The sequence below is a fragment of the Cyprinodon variegatus genome, unplaced genomic scaffold, assembly GCF_000732505.1.
Source record: "Cyprinodon variegatus isolate N-32 unplaced genomic scaffold, C_variegatus-1.0 Scaffold1934, whole genome shotgun sequence".
Taxonomy (NCBI): Eukaryota; Metazoa; Chordata; class Actinopteri; order Cyprinodontiformes; family Cyprinodontidae; genus Cyprinodon; species Cyprinodon variegatus.
The window spans coordinates 20990-41742 of record NW_015152387.1 but is presented as its reverse complement, the minus strand read 5'-3'; the positions used below and the strand labels follow the sequence as shown (position 1 = coordinate 41742).

Here is a 20753-nt window from a genome sequence, read left to right as displayed (position 1 = left end):
TTGTCTTAATACATCTTAAAATGTACAGTATTTTCTTTGTTAGTTTCCCACCCTGTAGATAGAATAGTTTTCTTTTATGTTACCTTTATAGATTTGTCCGTGGAATATTCTTTATAATTGAAATGGATTTTTGTTGCAATCATAATAAATATTTTTATTTGCATAAAAGTATATTTTATCATCTAATCCTAATGTCGATTTTGAAAACACCCCAAATATTCTGTTAAAGTAAATTGAATATAGTTTAAAAAATTGTTAAATCAATTTGTGGTTATTAGTTCATACTACCAGTCGCAAGTTCATGTTGCGATGACTGATAGAATTGCAAATGAGCATGAGGTGATAAGTTACAAATGTTTATGCAGTTTAAAAGTTTTGCATTTAGGGCATCCAAATGGGTTTCCCCCCTCATAAAAACTAACTCAGATATTCAAATAAACAAGATTTTATTGTTTAACAGCTGACCAAAGCACATATTTGGTTCATTTGCATTTAGAAAAAAATATATATATAAACAAAACATAGCTTATGTTTCCATCTTACTGGAACTCCATTAATGCATCAGTTTAATTATTTATAATCATTAGTTTTTATTTTGTCAGTCCAAAAATGTCCTTAATTTTTCATATTCCTTATTTTGCGATTTCAAAATAAAGCCTATTGGCCTTTATTTTGAGCATGAGAACATTGCTACACAAAAGTATGTGAACGTTCCCTTGTGACTGTATAGTTGCGTTCTCTCTTATTACTAAACAAGTATCCCTTTTTTTAGGAGAAACCAATCCTTTTGCTTAGCAACGCATCCAACAAACCAGGGCAAATGTCACAACAACTCCTGATGCTTTAACACAGCTTTGCAATTATTTGTAAAGTTCCTCGTCTCTCTTGAAAAAAACTAACGCTTATTTGTCAGACGAACATTACTATTCTGCTTGTATACTGAACCACTGGAGAATTCTCCTTTCAGACAACCACTGTAATACATTCATCCTTATATGAGAAAAGACTTTCCTCAAGACTTTATTGTCTGACTCAGTCTGAGTCATAATAGACAGTTGTTTCAGCCTAAACACTACAATTCCTGTCTTTCCAGTCATCCATTGCAGCTGGTGTGTCATGGGAAAAACCCACAGGACACACGGGTTTGTATTTCTATCTATATTAAGCCTTTACATTAACTTAAGGATTTCATGCAGCTCTGGGAAGATAAAAGACTTCATGATGAACATCTAGTTATAGAAGTTAACCCTGGAATACAGTCTGTTCTTAATTTAAAGGGGTCATAGAATTATTATATAGGGTATTTGGTGCTGGTCCTTAAGGTCTCTGAATAGGGTGTGTAACATTGGTTGAGCCGTCAGCTCTGGGGCTGGTCCGGAAACCTTGGCGGACAGGGGCAGGGAGCCAGCAGGGGATGGAGCGACCGAACCCGACCTGGTGACGGTAGCCTGGACCCAGGCGGCCCCATGCTCAGCCCGGCCTGCCTTACCGGGCAGGCGGGGGGCCGCATACCGTTATCCCAATAACTTTATGATCCGTTCTCTTAGACGGCTTATATTTTCTCTGATTGTAATTTCAATAACTTATTTTAATAACTTATTTATTAACAGAATAATATACATGATTATCAGTCAATTGTTTTATTAATTTTAGACTTCAAGCTTAGTTCTGAAATAAAAAGTTTTAAGACTAATCTTATTTTTTAGAATGCCTGACATTTTTAATATATGTAAGAACGATAATCAGTCTCCCCCCATATGTTTTGTTACCTACTAAAACTTTTCTAGCTTGGGTAGCTCTTTTCTTGAGGGGAGCTCAGAATGATGTAAATTAGCGCTCTGGGTCACATACCCAAGTGTTTTTCAATCCCAGTCCTCTAGGCACACTTCCCTACATGTCATGGATGTTTCCCAGCTTTCACAAACCTGATATAAACTGATAGCAGATTGACAAGCTTTGCTGAACTAAGATCCTCTGAGTCAGTTGGGTTAAAGCAGAGAGAAATCTGAAACATGCCGTGCGCCTTGAGGACCGAGAGATGGATCCAACCCTTTAAAGTTAGATGGATGAATGTATAAAAAGGGCAGCTGCAATGAGCATGAATTCATGCCAAGTGCTTTTCAGTATTTTGAGAGGGAAAATAATATTATACAATTCAAGAAAAGCTAATAATTTGTTAGAAGGTATGCAGTTGTGCTTTAGGATTGTCAGAACATCAACTAATCTAAATACCAGTTAAAGAAAACACAAGAACACAAAATGCAGTTTTAAATGAAATTAATGTTTTTATTGTAAAGGTGAACATAACCTAATGCCCCTTGGCCCACTTTCTCTAGCTACACCCAAGACTAATTACAGCCACATTCCTCTCAATCTAGAAATCCACTAAGAAGGACATGTCTGACACAAAGAAGAGCACTTTAGAAGCTGTACATCATGCCGAGATCCTGAGAAATTTGAAAACAAATAAGAAATAAAATAATTGTGATCTGTCAGTCTGGAAAAGGATTACAAAGCCGTTTTTAAAGCTTCGGGTCTCCAGCATACAGCATTGTGAACAGTGGTGAACGTTTTAGCAGGAGCTTACTGACCAAAATACCCAAAGAACAGAGCATCCAATAGGACCCAAAGACCCCACATCATCATCTAAAGAACTGCAAGCCTCACTAACCTCAGTTAAGTTCAGAGTTCAAGCCTCTACCGTGGGAAAAAGACTGAGCAAGAATGGCAGAGGTCCAAAACTAATACCAATGCAGAGCAAAAAACATTAAGGCTCATCTCAAAATTTTCCAGAATAAATCTCCATGATTCTGTAAATAACTAAATGATAAAATTCTCCTTCGTGTTCATTGACCCAGCAGTTACACCTAGTGGTTAACTTATGCTTTATTTTGAAGAAGGGTAGATTTCTTCTACTTGTGTTTTGTGATTTACTGCACTTCCTGTTCTTGCTAAGCATGTTCAAACAGCGTTAGATCCTGAAGGAACCCGAACCGGAACTCTTAAAATAGAGCCTTTGTAAAGCAGAATGAGGTATTAATATGCACAATTGTGATTTGTGATAGTTAATGTTATTCATTTATTTTTGAAGCAGTAGAACATCATTCGTTTTTTTATTTAAAAAACAAAACAGCTGACGAGTTAAGGACAATAAAAATCCTTTTTTGTTGTATGTGTGAACATTAATGTTTTAATTTTAAACAATGGTTAAGCATGTCCAACAATTACATATTCTTTCATTATTTCAGTATTTCATGCTTCAGTTTTCACTGTGTCTTTGACAGGAAAAGTCAAGATTAAATCGCACCTGTTTGGAAATCCCTGCATCTGGCTGTTAATTCCAATAGGCTGCTACAGATTCTTAACACTTTGAGGAAAACATTTTGTTGGCTTACATGACAAAAGCTGAATATGAAAGGTGTGTGTCCCATTACACCTGGTACAATACTAAACCCACATTTCAGAAAAAGAATATCATATAAGCAGTAAAACATGGTGGTGGTAATGTGATTATGTGGGACTGTTTTACTCCTTCAGGACCAGGAAGATGTAGAAGTATTCTAGGTCTAATAAATACTCCTTAAAGAGAAAGTCCGGTCCTCATCTGTTTGTGACCTCCAGCTGAAACCAACGAGGATTCTGCAGAGGGGAAATCCTATAAAACTAAAAGAAAAACAAACAAACAAAAAAAAAAAAGTAATTACACCTCTGAGTGGGTGATGAAAAGGAAATTGAAGGCATTGAAACACACAAATCATGAAGAGTGGAGAAATGTTTTTCAGATCGCTCTCACTTTCTATATGTATATTTACCCACATACATATAAATGCATACACACACATCTATGATGGGGAAATTGGAAAGAAAGTCACAAAAGGATTATTTCTGGTTATTTTAAAAATGTATAAAATGACTTAATTAGATCTTTATTCGTATAAAACATACAAACCAGGTTTGGTTATGAAGATTTTTTTCCTGTCAGTATTGGATGTGGAGAGCTTTCTACATCAAGTGTTATTGGATATTTTGTTGTTGGTGATTTGCTGGTTTGTCTGTTGATTAAGACAGATGTCTGCTCCTCAATGTTCTTTTGTGGCACAAAGATTTCCTCATTCCTTGATTAAAAAGAAAAATATGTTTTAGCCTAAAGACTGTTAAAGTAAATTAGTCAAAGACGTTCAAAAGAAAATGTCATACCATTATGTTGAGTGAATGTGATATTGTTATCAGAACCAATTTTAAAAAATTAATATGTAAACAATGTAATAATTTCAGTGATATATAACTAAAAAAAAACTTACTGAATAACGCTGATTTGTTCCTTTGAGTTTTTCTCTTTTTGATGCTTCCTGTGTGGCAAATTAAGGGTTTTATAAATTAAGTAATTATAAATGAATAATAAACTGATTACTGACAAAACAGCAAAGTTCTCTGATAGTTGTACCTGCTCTGATTCTTTCGTCTAAACCAGAAAATGGCAAGTAAAGCCACTAAAACTCCAATGGCCAACACTCCAACAATCCATCCTTTGCAGAAAAATAACAGGCATTAGAAACATGACTGAATGAAGAGAAATTATAAAAAGCCTGAACACTAACATACCAATAACACTGTGATCAGGTCCAGAGTCTTCAACCAAACCTTAAAAAAAAACACCACGTGAATAAAAATAACAGAACCACACAGTAAAAAAAAAAAAATTCCTGCCTACTTTTCTTTTAATAATTTGAAAAACAGACCACAACCTTTATGACTTTTCTTTTGGTAATTTTATGTGACAGTAGGATTTAAAGTTTATTATAGCAAAGAAGATGGGTTTTTTTTTCTCCCATAAAAATCTAAGGGTGGCATCCAAGTGTATTTGGATCATCTAAACATTAGTGTTTATCTCTTTCCACATATCTCAGTTTAATTTAGCTATGCACTTTGATTAGGTCATTTTAACACATGGGTGTATTTAGCTTCTGTGAACTTCTACTCCAGTTTAAAGTTGCAGCCAGAAAGCTTTTAGCATTATCTTGTATTTAACTCTATCCATTTTCACCTAAGTATGATGTTACCATCCCGAAGTATTATGATTTGATAAGCTGCAGCATTTACTCTCCCCCTCAGACTGTGTTGGTTATATTTACAGGATTACCACCAATTTGGTGTCATATCAGAGCGGATAAAGCTTTTGACAATTTAACAAAATATACAGCTTAAAACGCTACAAACAAGGCATAGATTCTACATCTTCGACCGCCTATTGGAGCTACGGTCATAAAATGTTTTGTCCGGACTTATAAATATAGCCATTCTTGACCGTTTATTACACTGCAGAGTTTCAGATGCATGAAAACAGAGTACTGGACTAATGGAACAGGCTGAAGATAAGGCGGGAAGAGGCGGTGCGCTAGGAAATCCAACCCACCACTGATCAATCCTGCTCTCCGACATCCCATCACTGGATAACAAAATGGATGATCTTTGCCACAAGGTCTCTTCAAAAAAGAAGATTGGTAGCTTGTGTAAAAATGCTAGATCAATCAACAGCTTCTTCTCTCCAGACATTGAGTTTCTGACTATTAATTGCCGACCGTTCTATCTGCCTATGGAGTTTAGTATGGTTAGCATCACTGCTGTATATGTCCCTCCGAGCGCTAATCCAAAAGAGGCCATAAAGATTCTCTACCAGGGCAGGCTATCTCTGAGCTCTAATCTGAAGAGAACAGAGGGTGTTTTCATTATTGCTGGGAATTTTAACCAGGCTAACTTGAAGACTGCTCCCTCATTCTTACCAACATGTGGGCTTTGCAACTCGGGGACAAAATGCCTACTTTAACATTAAAGATGCATTCAGAGCAGCTCCCCGCCCCAACCTCGGGTCATCAGATAACATATCTGTCATACTAATTCCTGCATACAGGCCCCAGCTAATCAGGGCAAAGTACAGTGTGGATTAAGGGGGCCCTCAGTACCTGGGGAAACTCCAGGACTGTTTTGAATGCTCTGACTGGAACGTCTTTAAAGCTGTGGCTAGATATGACAACAAAATCAATATAGATGAGTATTCCATGACTGTGTCAGCCTAAATCGACATATGCATTGAGGACATCGGCACCACAAAGGACATCACCACCTGGGCCAACCAACGACCCTGGACTGATGAGGAGGTTCGGATATCACTAAAAGCACGGAACTCAGCTTTCAAGTCTGGTGACAGAGAGGCACTGAGGAGAGCGTGTGCCAACTTGACCCATGCCATCAGATCAGCGAAGCAGAACCACAGCCGGAAGATCCAGGATCTCTTCCATGATGCCAGAAACACCAGAAGGATGTGGCAAGGTATATGGGCGATCACAGACTGCAACACATCCTCCCTCCTGGTGGGTGCAGCTGATGCTGACTGAACTCAAAAACTTCTTTAGAAGGTTTGAGGCACTAAAAAGCACTCCAGCAATGAAAGAACCACATCAGGAAGAGGAGGTACTCAACCTTGACACAGCTGAATTGTGGAAGACTCTGAGGTGAGTCATCCCAAGAAAGGCACCAGGCCCCCATACCATACCTGGGCAGGTGTTAAAGGAGTGTGCAGGTCAGCTAGCTGATGTCCTCACAGACAATTCTAACACCTTGCTGGACCAAGCCATAGTGAAAATGACAATAAAAGTTGTCTAAGTCTAGGTCATATTAACAAACTCTTCTTCCACAAGTTTGCTGTGCCCATACAAGGTCTGTAGGATACTAGAAACTCAGCATTGTAATTTTTTCATTCAAAAATATTCCACAATGATGAACTACTTTGAGATGGTCCACCAACTTACATTCCTCATGTTATAACCATGAATATGAGAAAATGTACAGAAATACATGGATATGAGTATTCACTATAAAGAGAGTCTTCTCACCATCATCAGATGTTTCTGTAAATCCAGGAACGGTGATCAGCTTCTCTCTGGGAGCAGCAGAGAGCACTGACACTGAACATCCAACCTGTGTGCTGCTGGAAGCTGACAGCAGAGCTGTGGTGGTGACGGTGACTGTACCGTTGCTGTGGGTCACACTGCTGCTGTTGTAGTGGGAGAAGCTGAGGTTCTGCTGTAGAACAGTCAGTGTTACAGTGGGAGCAGGTCGACCTGTGGCTGAACAGGACACAACTGACTCTGCAGAAACATTTGATCTGCTGACATCAAGGATGGGTTCATGCAGCTCTGGTAGGAGAACAAACATCATGATCAACATCTAGTTATAGAAGTTAATCCTGGAATATAGTCTGGTTCTTACCATAAACCTTCAGGCAGGTTGTCCCTGTCAGAGCTCCATCAGGAAAGGTGTTGAACAAACAGAGATAACATCCTTCATCCTGCTCTGTAACCTTCCTGATAACTATGGAGGAATTCTTCAGTCCAGCTTCTGTAAACTGAACTTTTTTTTCAAAGCCAGGATTTACTGTTTGGCCATAATACTCGCTGTAGGAGCAGATATTTATCTTTGTGTTCCCAAAGACCTTCTGCCAGGTGACCTGATGGACCTCTTTAGTTTCCAGGAGCTGACAGCTGAGAGGAGCATCTTCACCCTCTGCTGCTAAAACAGTCTGCTGGGTCTGGATCACAGCTGCTACATCTGCAGGAAACATTTAACAAAAAATGACAATAGTAAGCTTCTGTATGATGACCATTGTATTAGAAGGCTTTCATTTCCATCCCATTTTCCTCTGTTGAAAAAAACAAATCCTCTTCACTCCCCAAAGTACATAATGGTGGGCCAGGGTTGATAAAGGGAACACGTGTCTTTATAGCAAGAGCAGCAGGCCATCTAAAGTGGGTCAGGACTTTAAAACAATGACACACCCTATAAGATAGACAGGTATGACACATACTGTAAACTTTACAGATATCACCAAGGTATGAGAACCGATGGGAAAAGTTTTCTTCCAAAGATAACATTAGCCCAGTGCTCTGCCTCACATTTCTCTGTTAAACTTAGATTAAATCATGTTATAGTTTTAATTCCTGTCTTAGTTGTTGACTATAAGAATTGTTATTCAGTGTTATTTTTATAAGAGGGATATGCCCAGCAAAAAGAACTAGGAATAAGCCCCAATGCATAGGCGTCTTTAGAGGACTACTGCCTACATCCCATTACTTAGACTAACCAGTAAATCGAGAGTTTTGCCTTTTGGCTGGGCTCTTTTTTGACCCACTCTGTTGTAGTATCTGCAGGCGACAGTGACAACATCTTCTGTTGATCTCCGAATTGTTGTTTCCCTTTCTCATGAACTGGACAGTACAGACATTAAATCCTTCATTTGAGGCAGGAACTCTTCTCCAACCCGAAGTTAAAGACGGCTTCCATTTGACTGAACCCTCTTGCAAAGGCTCATATCACAACTTGGTCACTCTGGCCATTAATGGATTGTCTGCTAGCAGTACCTATGCCACACTTAGGACAATCCAGACTGTTTTCATGGGTTGTTCCAAGAGGGTGGAATGACCTACCAAGCACAATGAGAACAACAGCCTCCCTTTCTATCTTTTGGAAACACTTAAGAACCAACCTCTTTAAAGCACATATCCGTCTTACGTCTTACCAATACCTCTGTACCTCTATGCTACTCTTTCTGCACTCCCCCTTCTCTCTCTTTGCTATCCCCACTGATTCTGACAAGGGATTTTTCCTTTAAGAGAACTTATTGTCATATTAAGGATAACTGTGAAATTGTGTCTATATTGTAAGTCTCTTTAAATAAAAGCGTCTGCTAAATGAATAAACATTAAACATTAAGTGGATAAACCCCCTTTTCTGGTCAGAACCATCGACTCCGGCTTGGAGGCGCTGTTCATCCTCCCGATAGCTTCGCCCTGTCAGCACCGTACGTACCTCGGCTGCATCTAAAAATCCTCTCCACGAGTTTTTTTTTTGGCCAGGAACGATTACAGAAGTTAACCCCTCCACAGTCCAACATGCTGTAGGAATATAGATCAGATAGTCCCTTGTACAGGGCCCCTAAACCCTACTCCTGGAGTGTCCCCACTGGGTTACACCATGGGCACACTTTTGTTTGGTGTTGGACGTTTTCACCATCCAAGCTGAGGTGATTGGAAATCTCCATGGTGGTGAGGCTTTGGGAGTGGATGACACACCGCTTCTTCCTGTCATCAGGGTCAATGGCCCTGTGCTGACTGACCTTGACAAGAAAGGGGGACAGTATGTGTGGTTCAATTACAGGGCGAGCACACCTCTCAGTTTTACAAAGAAGGCCTATGCTAGGGGACTGGAGAGGAGAGTTCTGCCAACTGCAAACCTTAGCTTAAGAAAGAGCAGTGTTTGTTTTCTTTCCAGCTGTGGAACACTGACCCAGTTCTACACCTTCTGCAGGGTGCTTGAGGCTTCGTGGGAGTTTGCTCATCTGGTTGACATGTGCTTTGTGTACCTGAAGAAGGCATGATTTTTTGAGTACTGCTTGTAAAATCAATACTCTAAAAAACAAGGAGCATATTTAGAGACCTATAACTTTAATGAACCCGTGTGAATTATTGCTATGTTCTTAGCCAACAAGAGAGGTAATCTTTGTGGTCTTCTGCTGCGGTAGCTTACATCTTCAAAAGGTACAGGGGTTACGTTCTGAGAAAGTGGTCTCTATCTTTTGCAGATAATTTTTTTTAGCTTCACTAGCCTTAAACCACCTGAACGGGTCTCTAACTACTCTGAACTGCAATACAATATATTTTCATTTAATATCCTGCCTCCTTTCCAGTAGATCAGGCAGTTTTGGTAATCTTTAACCCCTTGACACACATTGTTGCAACAAACCCTTTGCATTACATACACAGCCAAGAGAGCATGTGCATTTCCCCAGTGCAAGTTATTACACATCCATTGTGGACAAAGGTGTTGGGATCTGGAGATCTGCCACCTGTCTCCAGCAGAGAGCGCTGTGGGTCTCCTGGGCTGGAGCCTCCAGCACACCTGAGGATCATCAGCCCATCAGGAGACCTCCTACATTAGCAGCAGTCTGACCTGTCTTCTTCGCCGGAGTGTTGACCAGTTTTGGTTAGCGAAACCTGAGCCTCTGTTCACTTGAGAATCTCTGTCTACTCTTCAGAGTAACTAGATTCTAACCAGCCTCTGTCTTCTTTGCTTACAGGAAAGCCCGACTGAAGTTTGAAGCTCTGGAGGAGCTTAGCTTGGAAACCTGCCTGCCTGCCTGAAGACTATCAGTCTGGATTCCCCAGCCAACTCTCAAGGGAGAGCTAGGACATCTATTCAAGGTCTGAAACCCACTAGTCTGAAGCTAGACGCTGCTGCTGCTGAGCTCTCTGCTGAACCCACTGTCTCTGGACCCAATTGGTTCCCCCTCTCCAGTGATCTGTCTGAACCTCATCAAGATTCTCAGTGATTGCTGTCCCGGACCTGTACCAGAACCTGCTCATGAACATTATTGTGAATTTCTCTTTAATAAATCATTAAACTTTTTATCAGTCTCCTGTGGTGTTCTGCATGTGGGTTAAGTTAAATTTGTAAGTAAATTTGCCTTGTGTTATTTCAAAGTTATCAGTCAATGGCAATATTTATGCTGTGCTGCTGTGTGTGTGTGGATGTAGTGCTCATTTTCCACGCTGATTGGATCCAGCTGGTGCTGAGTCTCCTGAGTCTCTGGTTTTTCTAAGAATGTTTGCTAACCTCTGGTTGTCAAGTCCCATCTCCTGGTCATGTCTGCCTAATGTCTGCTTCTCTGCCTCAGGATTGTTTTTCCTGCATTCTTTGGTCCTGTCAGCGCTGCTCCTTCTCAGCCAGAATACACCCTTACGCTGAGAAAACCTCAGCTTTGGATCCCAGTCATCCTTCTTATATCCAGAATGGATGATTGGGTGTGTTAGCTCATATTTCAAGATCATAACCTCTCCCACAGTTACTGTAAACTCCCTGCAGTTCCCACAAGCTTGAAACCAGCTCCAGGTTCTCTGATCACATCTGTTCCTAAAAATCTTTTACAAAAGCTATTTTTCATGTTGTTTTCTGCATAACTCGTTTCTCAAAAACATGTCACTATGAAGCAATCCTATTGCTTAACTACTCTGCCAACTGTGCAGATAACCACACCCCTTAGTCTCAGTCAAATGTGAAATCTTTGTGCGACTGAGATCCAAGTAATCAGAGAAAGTTTCCATTTCAGCAACATGCAGCTTCTGCCTTGGCCCCATAACACGGATTTAAAAATGACAATGTTATTATGTAAGTTTCTTGAATAATCTGCCACAGCACCTGAGTAAATACAAGCTGCCTTAAAATCTTCTGAACTTAAACATGTATTACTTATTTTTAAAAGTTTCCCTTTTTCTCCCACATTCCTTTAAAAATACTCAGCTGTAAAAGGATTTTATTTTTAACTCCAGCTGTCCCTGTAGGCTCCTTTACTCAGTTCACAAATATTTCTGTTCATGTTCTATGGGCCTTTGCGTGGGTGTAACATGCTGTGCACTCTTGTTCACTTGGCCACATTGTTGTGTCTTCGCCATATTGGCAAATATAGATAGCTAGATAGTCAGTTTTAATATGCAGATAGAACACAGGTGACTGTTTTTGAAGAGTGATCATAAAAGAATGGCCACAAGTGCAGCTCAATAAAAAAATTATAATCTAATTTCATGAGAGGTTTAATCCTGGAATTTTCATGAATAAAAACTATAATTACCATAAAGAGCATTAAAAAAATTAGAAATCAGAAAAGAAAAATTAAGAAAGGAGTAAACATGGATATTAATTGTAGATTAATATCTACAATCTGAGAGACAAAAATTATAACAATATTTGATATTTGATACTAAAACAACAAGGAGATTTATATCTAAAATGTACTCCAGTTATCTTTAAAGGTGAGCTCCACCCCTTTAAACTAGTAAAACAAGAAGGCAGGTCTGGACCTGCTTACATCGATCTGAACACAACGTTTTTACTAAGCTAAGTAAGGTTCTGCAAGAAATACCAAACTTTCAACCTCAAAGTATTTCAGACCCTCATTCCATTTGTTGATAATTACGGTTTTAGATCCAATTCTTATTTAATTAAAGTTGGGGAAAAGACTGGACTTCAGAGACTGAGTAAAGTGAAAGTATGACTCCATTGCACTTGGTCAGTAATGCATTAAATTATTTATTAAAAAAAAATCCCCCCTAATGTATACAAAAGCATTGGAAGTGCTTATTCTCACCTTTCTGAAATGCTCCTCCAAAGGTAAAAAGAAATAGAATTAGCCATAGATTCTTTCCATGTGGCATTGTAGTGCAATTCAAAAGTGAAAACTGAAAAAAGGCGGAGAGAAAGGCAACACGTGGTGCAGCCTCAAGATTATGTAAATGAACAAGAGTTATCTATTGTTTTATAGATGTTCCAGAAGCACTGATCAGTCAATGCAGTAGTTTTTTTTTAAATATTTTTAACTCCTGAACGCTAACTTAACATGTTTCCATAATTTTAACACACCTCAATCAGAAGATTTCAGTTCATCAGATTCGTGTTAATTAATATAATCATGTTATCTAAAACTGGGAAACATCTGAAAACATGCAGGGCAGTTTTCATCCAGGTCCAGGGTACCAACCAGGGTTTTACAGTTGAGTTATAGTGATGTCGATGGCTGTCGATGACTCTTTCTTTAAAGATAAATATATTCAAATAATACACACACCATTTCCAGGTGGGAAAACTGATGCATATCTTTATATTCCTGAAATATGCTGAGAATATTTTATTTTTGAATTGAGAAGGAAAAGACTAAAGTTCCTGTAGCATGTAACGAGGTTACTGATGAAAAAAATGCAATTAATTTAATTAATTAAGTCCTGCATCATATTGACATCATTAGAGAAATTTAAGTTCACTTATATAGCCACACAAGCATTAAAGTTAAGATCACATTAATGAGGTAAAAGTATCTTTTAGAAAATGGATGAATAAAAAACACTAGACATACTTTTAACACTGGATATGTAAAATAAAAATATAAAATAATATCTAAGTATATTAATTTATTTTATTGATCCTATGTGACTGGGTCTGTTCAAATAAACTTGCTTGGGCTTGTTTTATTGTTTCAGACAGATTTTCTTTAAATTGCAATTACTTTGTGCTGGTATCTGTGGGATGATGGTTTCTCTGCTTTTATTGTGAAACTCCAGAGGATTTTTAATTCAACACAAAACAGATACAGTAAATACACCAAACATAAATTTTGTTAATGTTGATTAGTTTTAAAGTACAGACACTAAGGACTGCATCAAGGCCAGTTGGGGAATAACTATGCTACAAAAATACAAAAAAACTACTGTCATGGAGTTTACACTAAATCTATCTGTTTACTTTAAACATCCTCTGAATGAATAGAAGCATTGAACATATTTCCAAGCTTTATGTTGTCTGACTTTTAGTAATTTTATGGTTGTGGCCAAAATATTAAAAATAGCATGTTATATATTGTAAATGTAATATATGAGCACATAATTAATGATTGCATTATTGATGTTGCAATAACTTGACTCCTTAGCATTTTTTTTAAATCCTAAAAGTTTTGATGTATCATATGAATAAATCCCTGAATTTTGAGCTGAAATCAAATAATAAAAAAAATAATTAAATAAACATTACAAATATTTATTGAAAATTAGTTAAAAGAATATTTCTACCCCCAAGTTGTTTCGTGTTACAACAAAAAGCTTCAGTGTGTGTTATTGGGATTAGGTGTGAAAGAAATGCAATATTTAAAACTCTGTAAACAAGAAAGAGCAGACTTTTTTTCACTCGTAGTTTAAAAAGTAAGGCAAGCTTTTTTTGTTGTTGTTCAGGGTAGATATGATATGCATGACAGTACAACTTGATTTTAAAAATAAAATTTTTTGAAACAATTAATCAAAGTCTTATTTTTAGTATATTTTTGAAATACTACATCAAAGTAATAGCGAAACAAAACCACCTTGGTGTTATCAGGCAAAAAGAATTACACATCACTAGTTCTAGAATAGAATAGAATAGAATAGAATAGAATAGAATAGAATAGAATAGAATAGAATAGAATGTTCAGTCCTCTAAGTGTACAGGTTTTGTCTGTTCACATTCAATCACAATTTTTTCTTCTCTTGCTATTTCGGCGCACTGACAAGGATTATCATTTTCATTACCACTGAGTGAACAGAGAACAGTGACTGATTAAGGCGGAGCTCAGGGTTAAAGACACCGACTGCTGAAGAAGAAAATTCTCTAATGCTGGACAATGGAAATATCAGGCACATTATATAGGCTGAATGCAACTNGATATCAAAAAAGTACTCCAGAGTGTTGTTCAGCATGGGGGTGAGTAGAAAATGAAGGCTAATCATGTTTTGGGTGTACTATTCCTTTAAGTTTTTATGTATCTATATGAATAAGCCTCTGAATTTTGAACTAAATAGAATCATTTAAAAAATGTTGCTTTATGGGTAAACCCTATTAGTAATAATCTATTCTTTATTTATTTCTTTCTACAGTTAGGGAAAGCTTTATATTATAAATATTTGTTGGAAATTAGTGCAAAGACTATTTCTATGCTCAAGTTTTTTCATGATACAACAAAAAACTTCAGTGTGTGTTATTATGATTAAGTGTGACAGAAATGCAATATTTAAAACTTAGTTTTTTCACTTGTAGTTTAAAAAGCAAGGCAAAAGATTTTTTTTTTTTTTTTATTCAGGGTTGATATGACATGCATGACAATACAACTTGATTTTAAAATTCACATTTTTTTAAACAAGTGAACATAGTCTTATTGTTAGAAAGTTGGAATAGTACACCCAAGTAATTGTGAAGCATAAAACCACCTTGGTGTCAGCATGGAAAACAGAATTACACGTCATCAGTTAGTTCACTATAATGTGAGAATATTTTCTGGGGTCCTCTAAGTGTACAGGTTCTCCAGCTTCACATGCAATCACAATATTTTCATTTTCATTTATTGAGGTGTAACGGCAAGGATTATCATTTTCATTACCACTGAGTGAACAGAGAACAGTGTGGAATTTCCCTTTGCTCTTCTTTAAATTTTTACCAGTGATAGCCACCCCACTTTCACAAACAGGTATAACATTCTCAACAGAGTGGAGGATGAAGGTATTTAAAGGCTTACATTTACCGGTATGTTCATTTCGAATCTGTCTACTGTTTATAACAGCATCACACCCCTTTTCCATTTCATCAGGCTTGATGATGTGCTGAATTTTGAACTTCAAAAATCTGTCAAAGTCAACAGAATGGCTGAGCTCAATGGCAGACAACAGGGTCAGGAATAACAGGGAGGACTGGAACTTCATGTTTCTCTGGAAAAAAATAAATTTACAGAGATTACAAATCCCGGCTTGCATTGACAGTTTTATGTTAATATTACACTGTTAAAAAGAACATGTACAATGACTCAGATTATGTATAGAAGTGCAGCATAAATACTAAAAACAACTCAAACTTCATACTGCAAACACAATTAAACGTCTTAACCACTGCATGAGAATAATGAATAATAATAATCTACTCAATCAGAAAACAAACAGCTGCATACCCTTGTCTCTTGGTTTAAAGCTGAGTCTCTTAGTTGGTTGGCTGGGTGATTTAGGCAGAGCTCAGGGTTAAAGACACCGACTGCTGAAGAAGAAAATTCTCTAATGCTGGACAATGGAAATATCAGGCACATTATATAGGCTGAATGCAACTTATCTATCTGGACAATTTGAATGAAATTACCATTGACAATGAGAAAAATTTGTTTGGGTAATCTCAGGATGAGATAAAGGAACATAAATTAATAAATACTATGAAAAATTTCATATATCTAAACTGTTCATTTTAGAAAGGGAAACTCATTGAATTCATTCTTTAAACATGGAGTGAGCTTGAAATATAAAAAAATGGAAATGTAAAAGTCAGTGTCTGAGTAAATTAGAATATAATTAGTAAGAACAAACAGAGGAATATTTTAAACATAAATGTCCAGCTTCTGTAAGTATGTGCATCTCCAGTAGATCAGTATGTGAGTGTGTAGAAAGAATAGAAAAACTAAAAATGAATAATTGAACTTTATTGATCTGAAGTTGGAGAAATGTACCTCTGCATTTAACCAATCCCCTTGGGGAGCAGTGGGTGCCATTGTGTGATGCCCGGGGAGCAGTGTGGGAGTTAAGGGTCTTGCCCAGGGACCCAGAGTTATATAGGTACAGGTCATTTAATATTCACTGTACCCAGATGCCTGAGATCCTGAGACACACTATCTCCACAGCAGGCTGGGCCAACCAGAGTGAGCTGGCAGTGACACACACCCAAGCACCCAGGCCTGGATACCTGGGGACATCAACAAAGCAGTGGGCCATTGAAACACCCACCATCAGGGAGTGTATCAGAAGCCCCAAATCAGAAACTACCCCAGACCCAGACCCCCAATGAACCCTAACCTCATGGAGATTAGGGGCCAAATATCTTAAAGAAAAGTCCACACAGCCCAAATGGGCCAATCAACAACAAGAGCTGCCACAGGATGACACAGTCCAACACCTCCAACTCAGCGGCACGAGTTGAGGCACATCCCACAGTCCCACAAAGCCTCTCACCTCAACTTTACCCCAGGGGGAACCACCGACCAGTCCAAATATCAGAGTCTTCACATCCTAAAAGGACGACATCACCACTAGATATGCTAAAACCCCTCCACAGCACCACAATGATGCAATGGAAAAATTTGATCTGTAAGTATATACAAAAGCCTCTTGTCTTAAAATGTTATTTACTACTTTAAAGTACACTTTTATGGCTTTTGTTCTTTAGAAAAAATAATTTCATAATTTCAGCCCTTTCATTGCACCTTTTGTCTATTTGCATTAGATGTTCTTTATTTGAATATGCAAAGCAACATCAGACAAAAAAGTTTCAAATGTTTCTCATGCCCTCTTTTGTAGTTTTATATTGTTAAATAAGCAATAGATTTGTCATTATTTTGCTACTTCCTTAGTTTGGATTGGACAACCTCTTATTCTCGGAAAGCTTTCGTTTGAAAGGGATAACTGTAACAGAAGTGCTTCAGGGCGGGAAGATATGAACGGTGTTGTACAGTAAACCCCTTTTCTAAGGCACTCCACTGCATCAACATAATGCTTTTTTGTAAATTATGTTTCAAATCTGTATTGCTTTAGGTGAGAATTTTATTTCGTAGTTTTAATGTCAACTTCTAAATTAAAACATACCTTAATAAATTAAAGTATACCTTAATATGTATACTCTGTCTGTGCTGTGTTAAAATATTGATGGCGCTATTTTTCTACTGCAGTAAACACTTATGTAAAACAATGCATTTTCAATACAGTATCTTGTGTTATTAAAAGTTAAATTTAAATAAAAAAAATTAACAATGCGTCTTAGTCCAAACCGATCATTTACCACATTAACTATGTTGTCCATCAGATCACAGATACATATTCAAATACCAACCAAGGATAACTCTGCTTACGATGGAGGCTGTTTGCTTCTTTTTCATTTTTTGTGTCACTTCTCTTTTTTAAGTAAAAACACCCATGAACATTAGTTGTTTAAAATTACACCTAACATGAGCAGCTTTATTTTCCCCTACAGGAAGTGTAGTTTTCACCTAACAACACTTGATGTGCAGCAACTTGTCTGTTAAAGATATTTCTGTACAACTACCATATCTGACTGATTTGCATATTTTTGCTTTTGCCCAAATGTCTCCTTTAGAGAAACTAATCTCATAGTTTTATCTAACGATCCATTGGCTTAAACTATTGTGCAATTGTTCCAATGTAAATTATGCTCAGAGTCTATGAAGTTTTAATGCAGTGGCTGTTTCTTAAGTCAGTTCTTTCTTCTAAATGCAGTCCAACTATTATATGATTTATTCATGCGGAACCTGTTAACTGTGGTAAATGTTTGTCATGCAGTTGATTGAAGTTTTGAAACTGAATAGCTTGCATTACATCCTATTGTTTTTTGACCAGTTAGGTCTGCAAACTAAATTTATAACCTCTCTTTCAGATGTGTTATGGAAATTTCCAATTATCAATAAGTGAAACACTGTTTGAGCAAAAAGAAAAGATAACTTTATTCAAAGGCAAAAGCAGCATTTGAAAGCATTAGGTCATTGAACAATGTTCCCAGAGCTGCAGCTTGACTTTTTATGAGGTTTAGAACAGGGTAAGGAAAAAATGTGAGAAGGGTATCCAACACCCAACTTTTAGGAGATCTGGGTAATAATAATCTGACTTCCTGTATCTTTAAATTAACAAGATAAGGTTTTTGCGGGACACTAGAGGAATAAAATTTGCTTCAACACAGCCAAGATGTGGGGAAGTCAGCTCACATGAGGATCAGCAGATTTTAAGTAAATACTAAGTAAATATATACATATAGTTATGCACACATTTTTCTACAATACATGTGAGCCATTAAGAAAACACCTTGAAAGTTATAAATCCAACCCAAATATTGTACATAAAAAATCCTTAACTACTGCTTGAGATACTTTTTTTGTGTCTATGATCATAAAAACACTGCATGGGCACCTATGAGTTCTTTATACATATTTATACATCATCTTAAGCAGTTATAATCTTTGCATAAAATAGAATGAATAAACCTAAACTTGCAGACAAAGACCAAAACATATATAGATGATTCAGTGAAACTGAATCCTACATAAAATATTGTAAAAATGGTTTTGGTTAAAAGCTTAATGATATTATATAAAATAGTTTTATAAGGACACAGTTATTACAGTTAATCAGTTGCAAAAAGCTTTTTAAAATTCTCACAAATCCTCTGTAGGTGATCAGTGAACTCCCAACTTACCTGACCTCACTTATGCTCTCTAGGTATTCATTATCATTTTTTATCAACAGTCACTCCTCTTTCCTACATCACTGAAGCAGAGGCTTTTCTGATTGGGCAGCACAATTGTATTTCCCTCCTGCTTCCGCTCAATGATCTCTACCAGAAAAAACAGAAGGAAGAGATGAAAATATCATCAATTATCTTAGATAAAAGTGAACATTTTGATTAGTTTGACACCATGGATCAAAATACAAAAGCTTTAAAGCATCGCATGATTTTCTGCTCATAAAGTACAACTTCACTAAAATTATACTGTCATTCAAAAATAAAGTAAAATATGTAAATAATGTTCTTTGCCTCTTGCTGGTCCAGAAAAACCTTTGAGATTTTGGTCCAAGTGATTTCATATTGAAGACAGAAACCCCACAACATTCTCTTAGAAGTCTGAGAACATCTGGTAGCCTACAGTTTTTCAATTTGACATCACATTAGACCACCCTGTTTTGCCATTTGAACTTACAAATATAAATCCAGGAATCCAAAATTATTTTTAATCTAACCATGTTAAACAAAAGTCACAATTAGTTGAGAAGTCTTTGTTTTTGTTCATAAGTAAGGGGGGTGAAATTAGGCTCCACAATTACACAATACAGCACCTTTTGCTGTTTATACAATTTTGAACAAAACAACACCATCTTATAAACTATTCATGTTGGGCACACTGATCTCTATTTATGCTCTGGATCACTTATAGGTCAAAAAACCTGAAGCCACCCGCTGCCATCTTAATACTCCCTTAATACTTCATGGACTTCATACTGAATATACAATTTAATGTGCCTATTTTTTTTTTTTTTACCATAAATTACAATAGCCTACAGATTCTATGAAACAGCAAGTGAGTGTCAAAGTGATGAGTTTATCAGAATCAGAAATACTTTAATAATCCCAGAGGGAAATTACTTACTTTTATCTTTATTTTTCAAATCTTAAGCGCCCCTGAAAATGAGAACATCATCATTGTTTGATGCTGTTGCACACATATTGTTTACATTCCAACCAATCTAACTAGGGAGTACCAATATGGTGGCTGGTGACTTCACACCACCATTTACTACCAACGCCCTCTCAGCAATCCAGTGAATAAATAGAGATTATTAGTCGGTCATCTCCAGAATAATTCAATTCAATTTAGTTTATTTTATATATAGCGCGAATTCACAACATATGTTATCTCAAGGCACACCTTCTCGCTTCAAGACCAAATCAGCTGTTGGCCATTGATTTTACACTTGTGAAACCAGCCCGTGATGGAAGGGAGCTTGTGATGGTGATGACAGATGTATTTTCGAAGTTCACCCAAGCTGTCCCAACACGTGATCAGAAAGCAACAACTGTGGCAAAGGTTCTGGTTCGTGAGTGGTTCTACCGTTTTGGGGTGCCGGCCCGTATCCACTCGGACCAGGGGAGGAACTTTGAAGGTGTCCTGGTACAACAGTTATGCGAGTTGTACGGAGTTCAGAAGAGTCGTACCACACTATATCATCCACAGGGAAATGAATTGAATGCATCAAATATAGAACGTATGCATCAAAACAACACATAGCAAAGCACAGCTATTTAGCAATACTGCTAAGCCAATCTTCACTTTTTAACAACAAATTTGAACAAGCTTCTTACTACATTTATGATACGGCCCAACAGCCTTCATAAAGAGCCTTAAGTAACAAAGTTGTGGATGCTCCCTTCTTTGTCAAGCAGTCGGCGAGCTGGTCTTTAGTTTTTGACCACAAAACCTGACGAACTCTCTTAGTTTGGATCTGTTCTTTAATAGAACTGATTTCCAGGCGTAGCCTTTTCTCAGCAGCAAACTTGGTTGATTTTAGCGCATCTACAAGAGAGAAGTTATCAGCGACATG

The 20753-nt window shown here is 37.3% G+C and overlaps 2 protein-coding genes across 2 annotated transcripts in view; both read right to left on the bottom strand.

Moving 5' to 3' along the window:
- Positions 1 to 2267: 2267 nt before the first annotated feature.
- Positions 2268 to 12284, bottom strand: LOC107104877 (OX-2 membrane glycoprotein-like). Its single transcript, XM_015404995.1, has 8 exons — positions 12194 to 12284; positions 7267 to 7605; positions 6891 to 7193; positions 4603 to 4641; positions 4445 to 4526; positions 4302 to 4349; positions 3950 to 4115; positions 2268 to 3663 (listed from the first exon to the last, which is right to left on the bottom strand). Exons 1-7 carry the CDS (start codon positions 12258 to 12260, stop codon positions 3959 to 3961), a joined length of 1035 nt encoding a protein of 344 aa, XP_015260481.1. The 5' UTR covers positions 12261 to 12284; the 3' UTR covers positions 2268 to 3663; positions 3950 to 3958.
- A 6611-nt stretch (positions 12285 to 18895) lies between these two features.
- The window catches only part of LOC107104879 (OX-2 membrane glycoprotein-like), a gene marked incomplete at its 5' end in the record, with an annotated part of 17623 nt that continues 15765 nt past the window's right edge, over positions 18896 to 20753 (bottom strand). The window contains one exon of the mRNA XM_015404998.1: positions 18896 to 18990. Coding sequence (XP_015260484.1) covers positions 18896 to 18990 — 95 coding nt within the window. The remainder of the gene's footprint in view (positions 18991 to 20753) is intronic.

Bases quoted from the DNA above. Each gene is read 5' to 3' on its own strand.
- LOC107104877 (XM_015404995.1), bottom strand. From the start codon at position 12,260: ATGCCACATGGAAAGAATCTATGGCTAATTCTATTTCTTTTTACCTTT. The intron at 4,527-4,602 runs GTATGTTAGTGT...TTTTCTGCAAAG, and splicing joins ACCTGATCACAGTGTTATTG to GATGGATTGTTGGAGTGTTG. The intron at 4,116-4,301 runs GTAAGTTTTTTT...TTTTTAATCAAG, and splicing joins GAACAAATCAGCGTTATTCA to GAATGAGGAAATCTTTGTGC.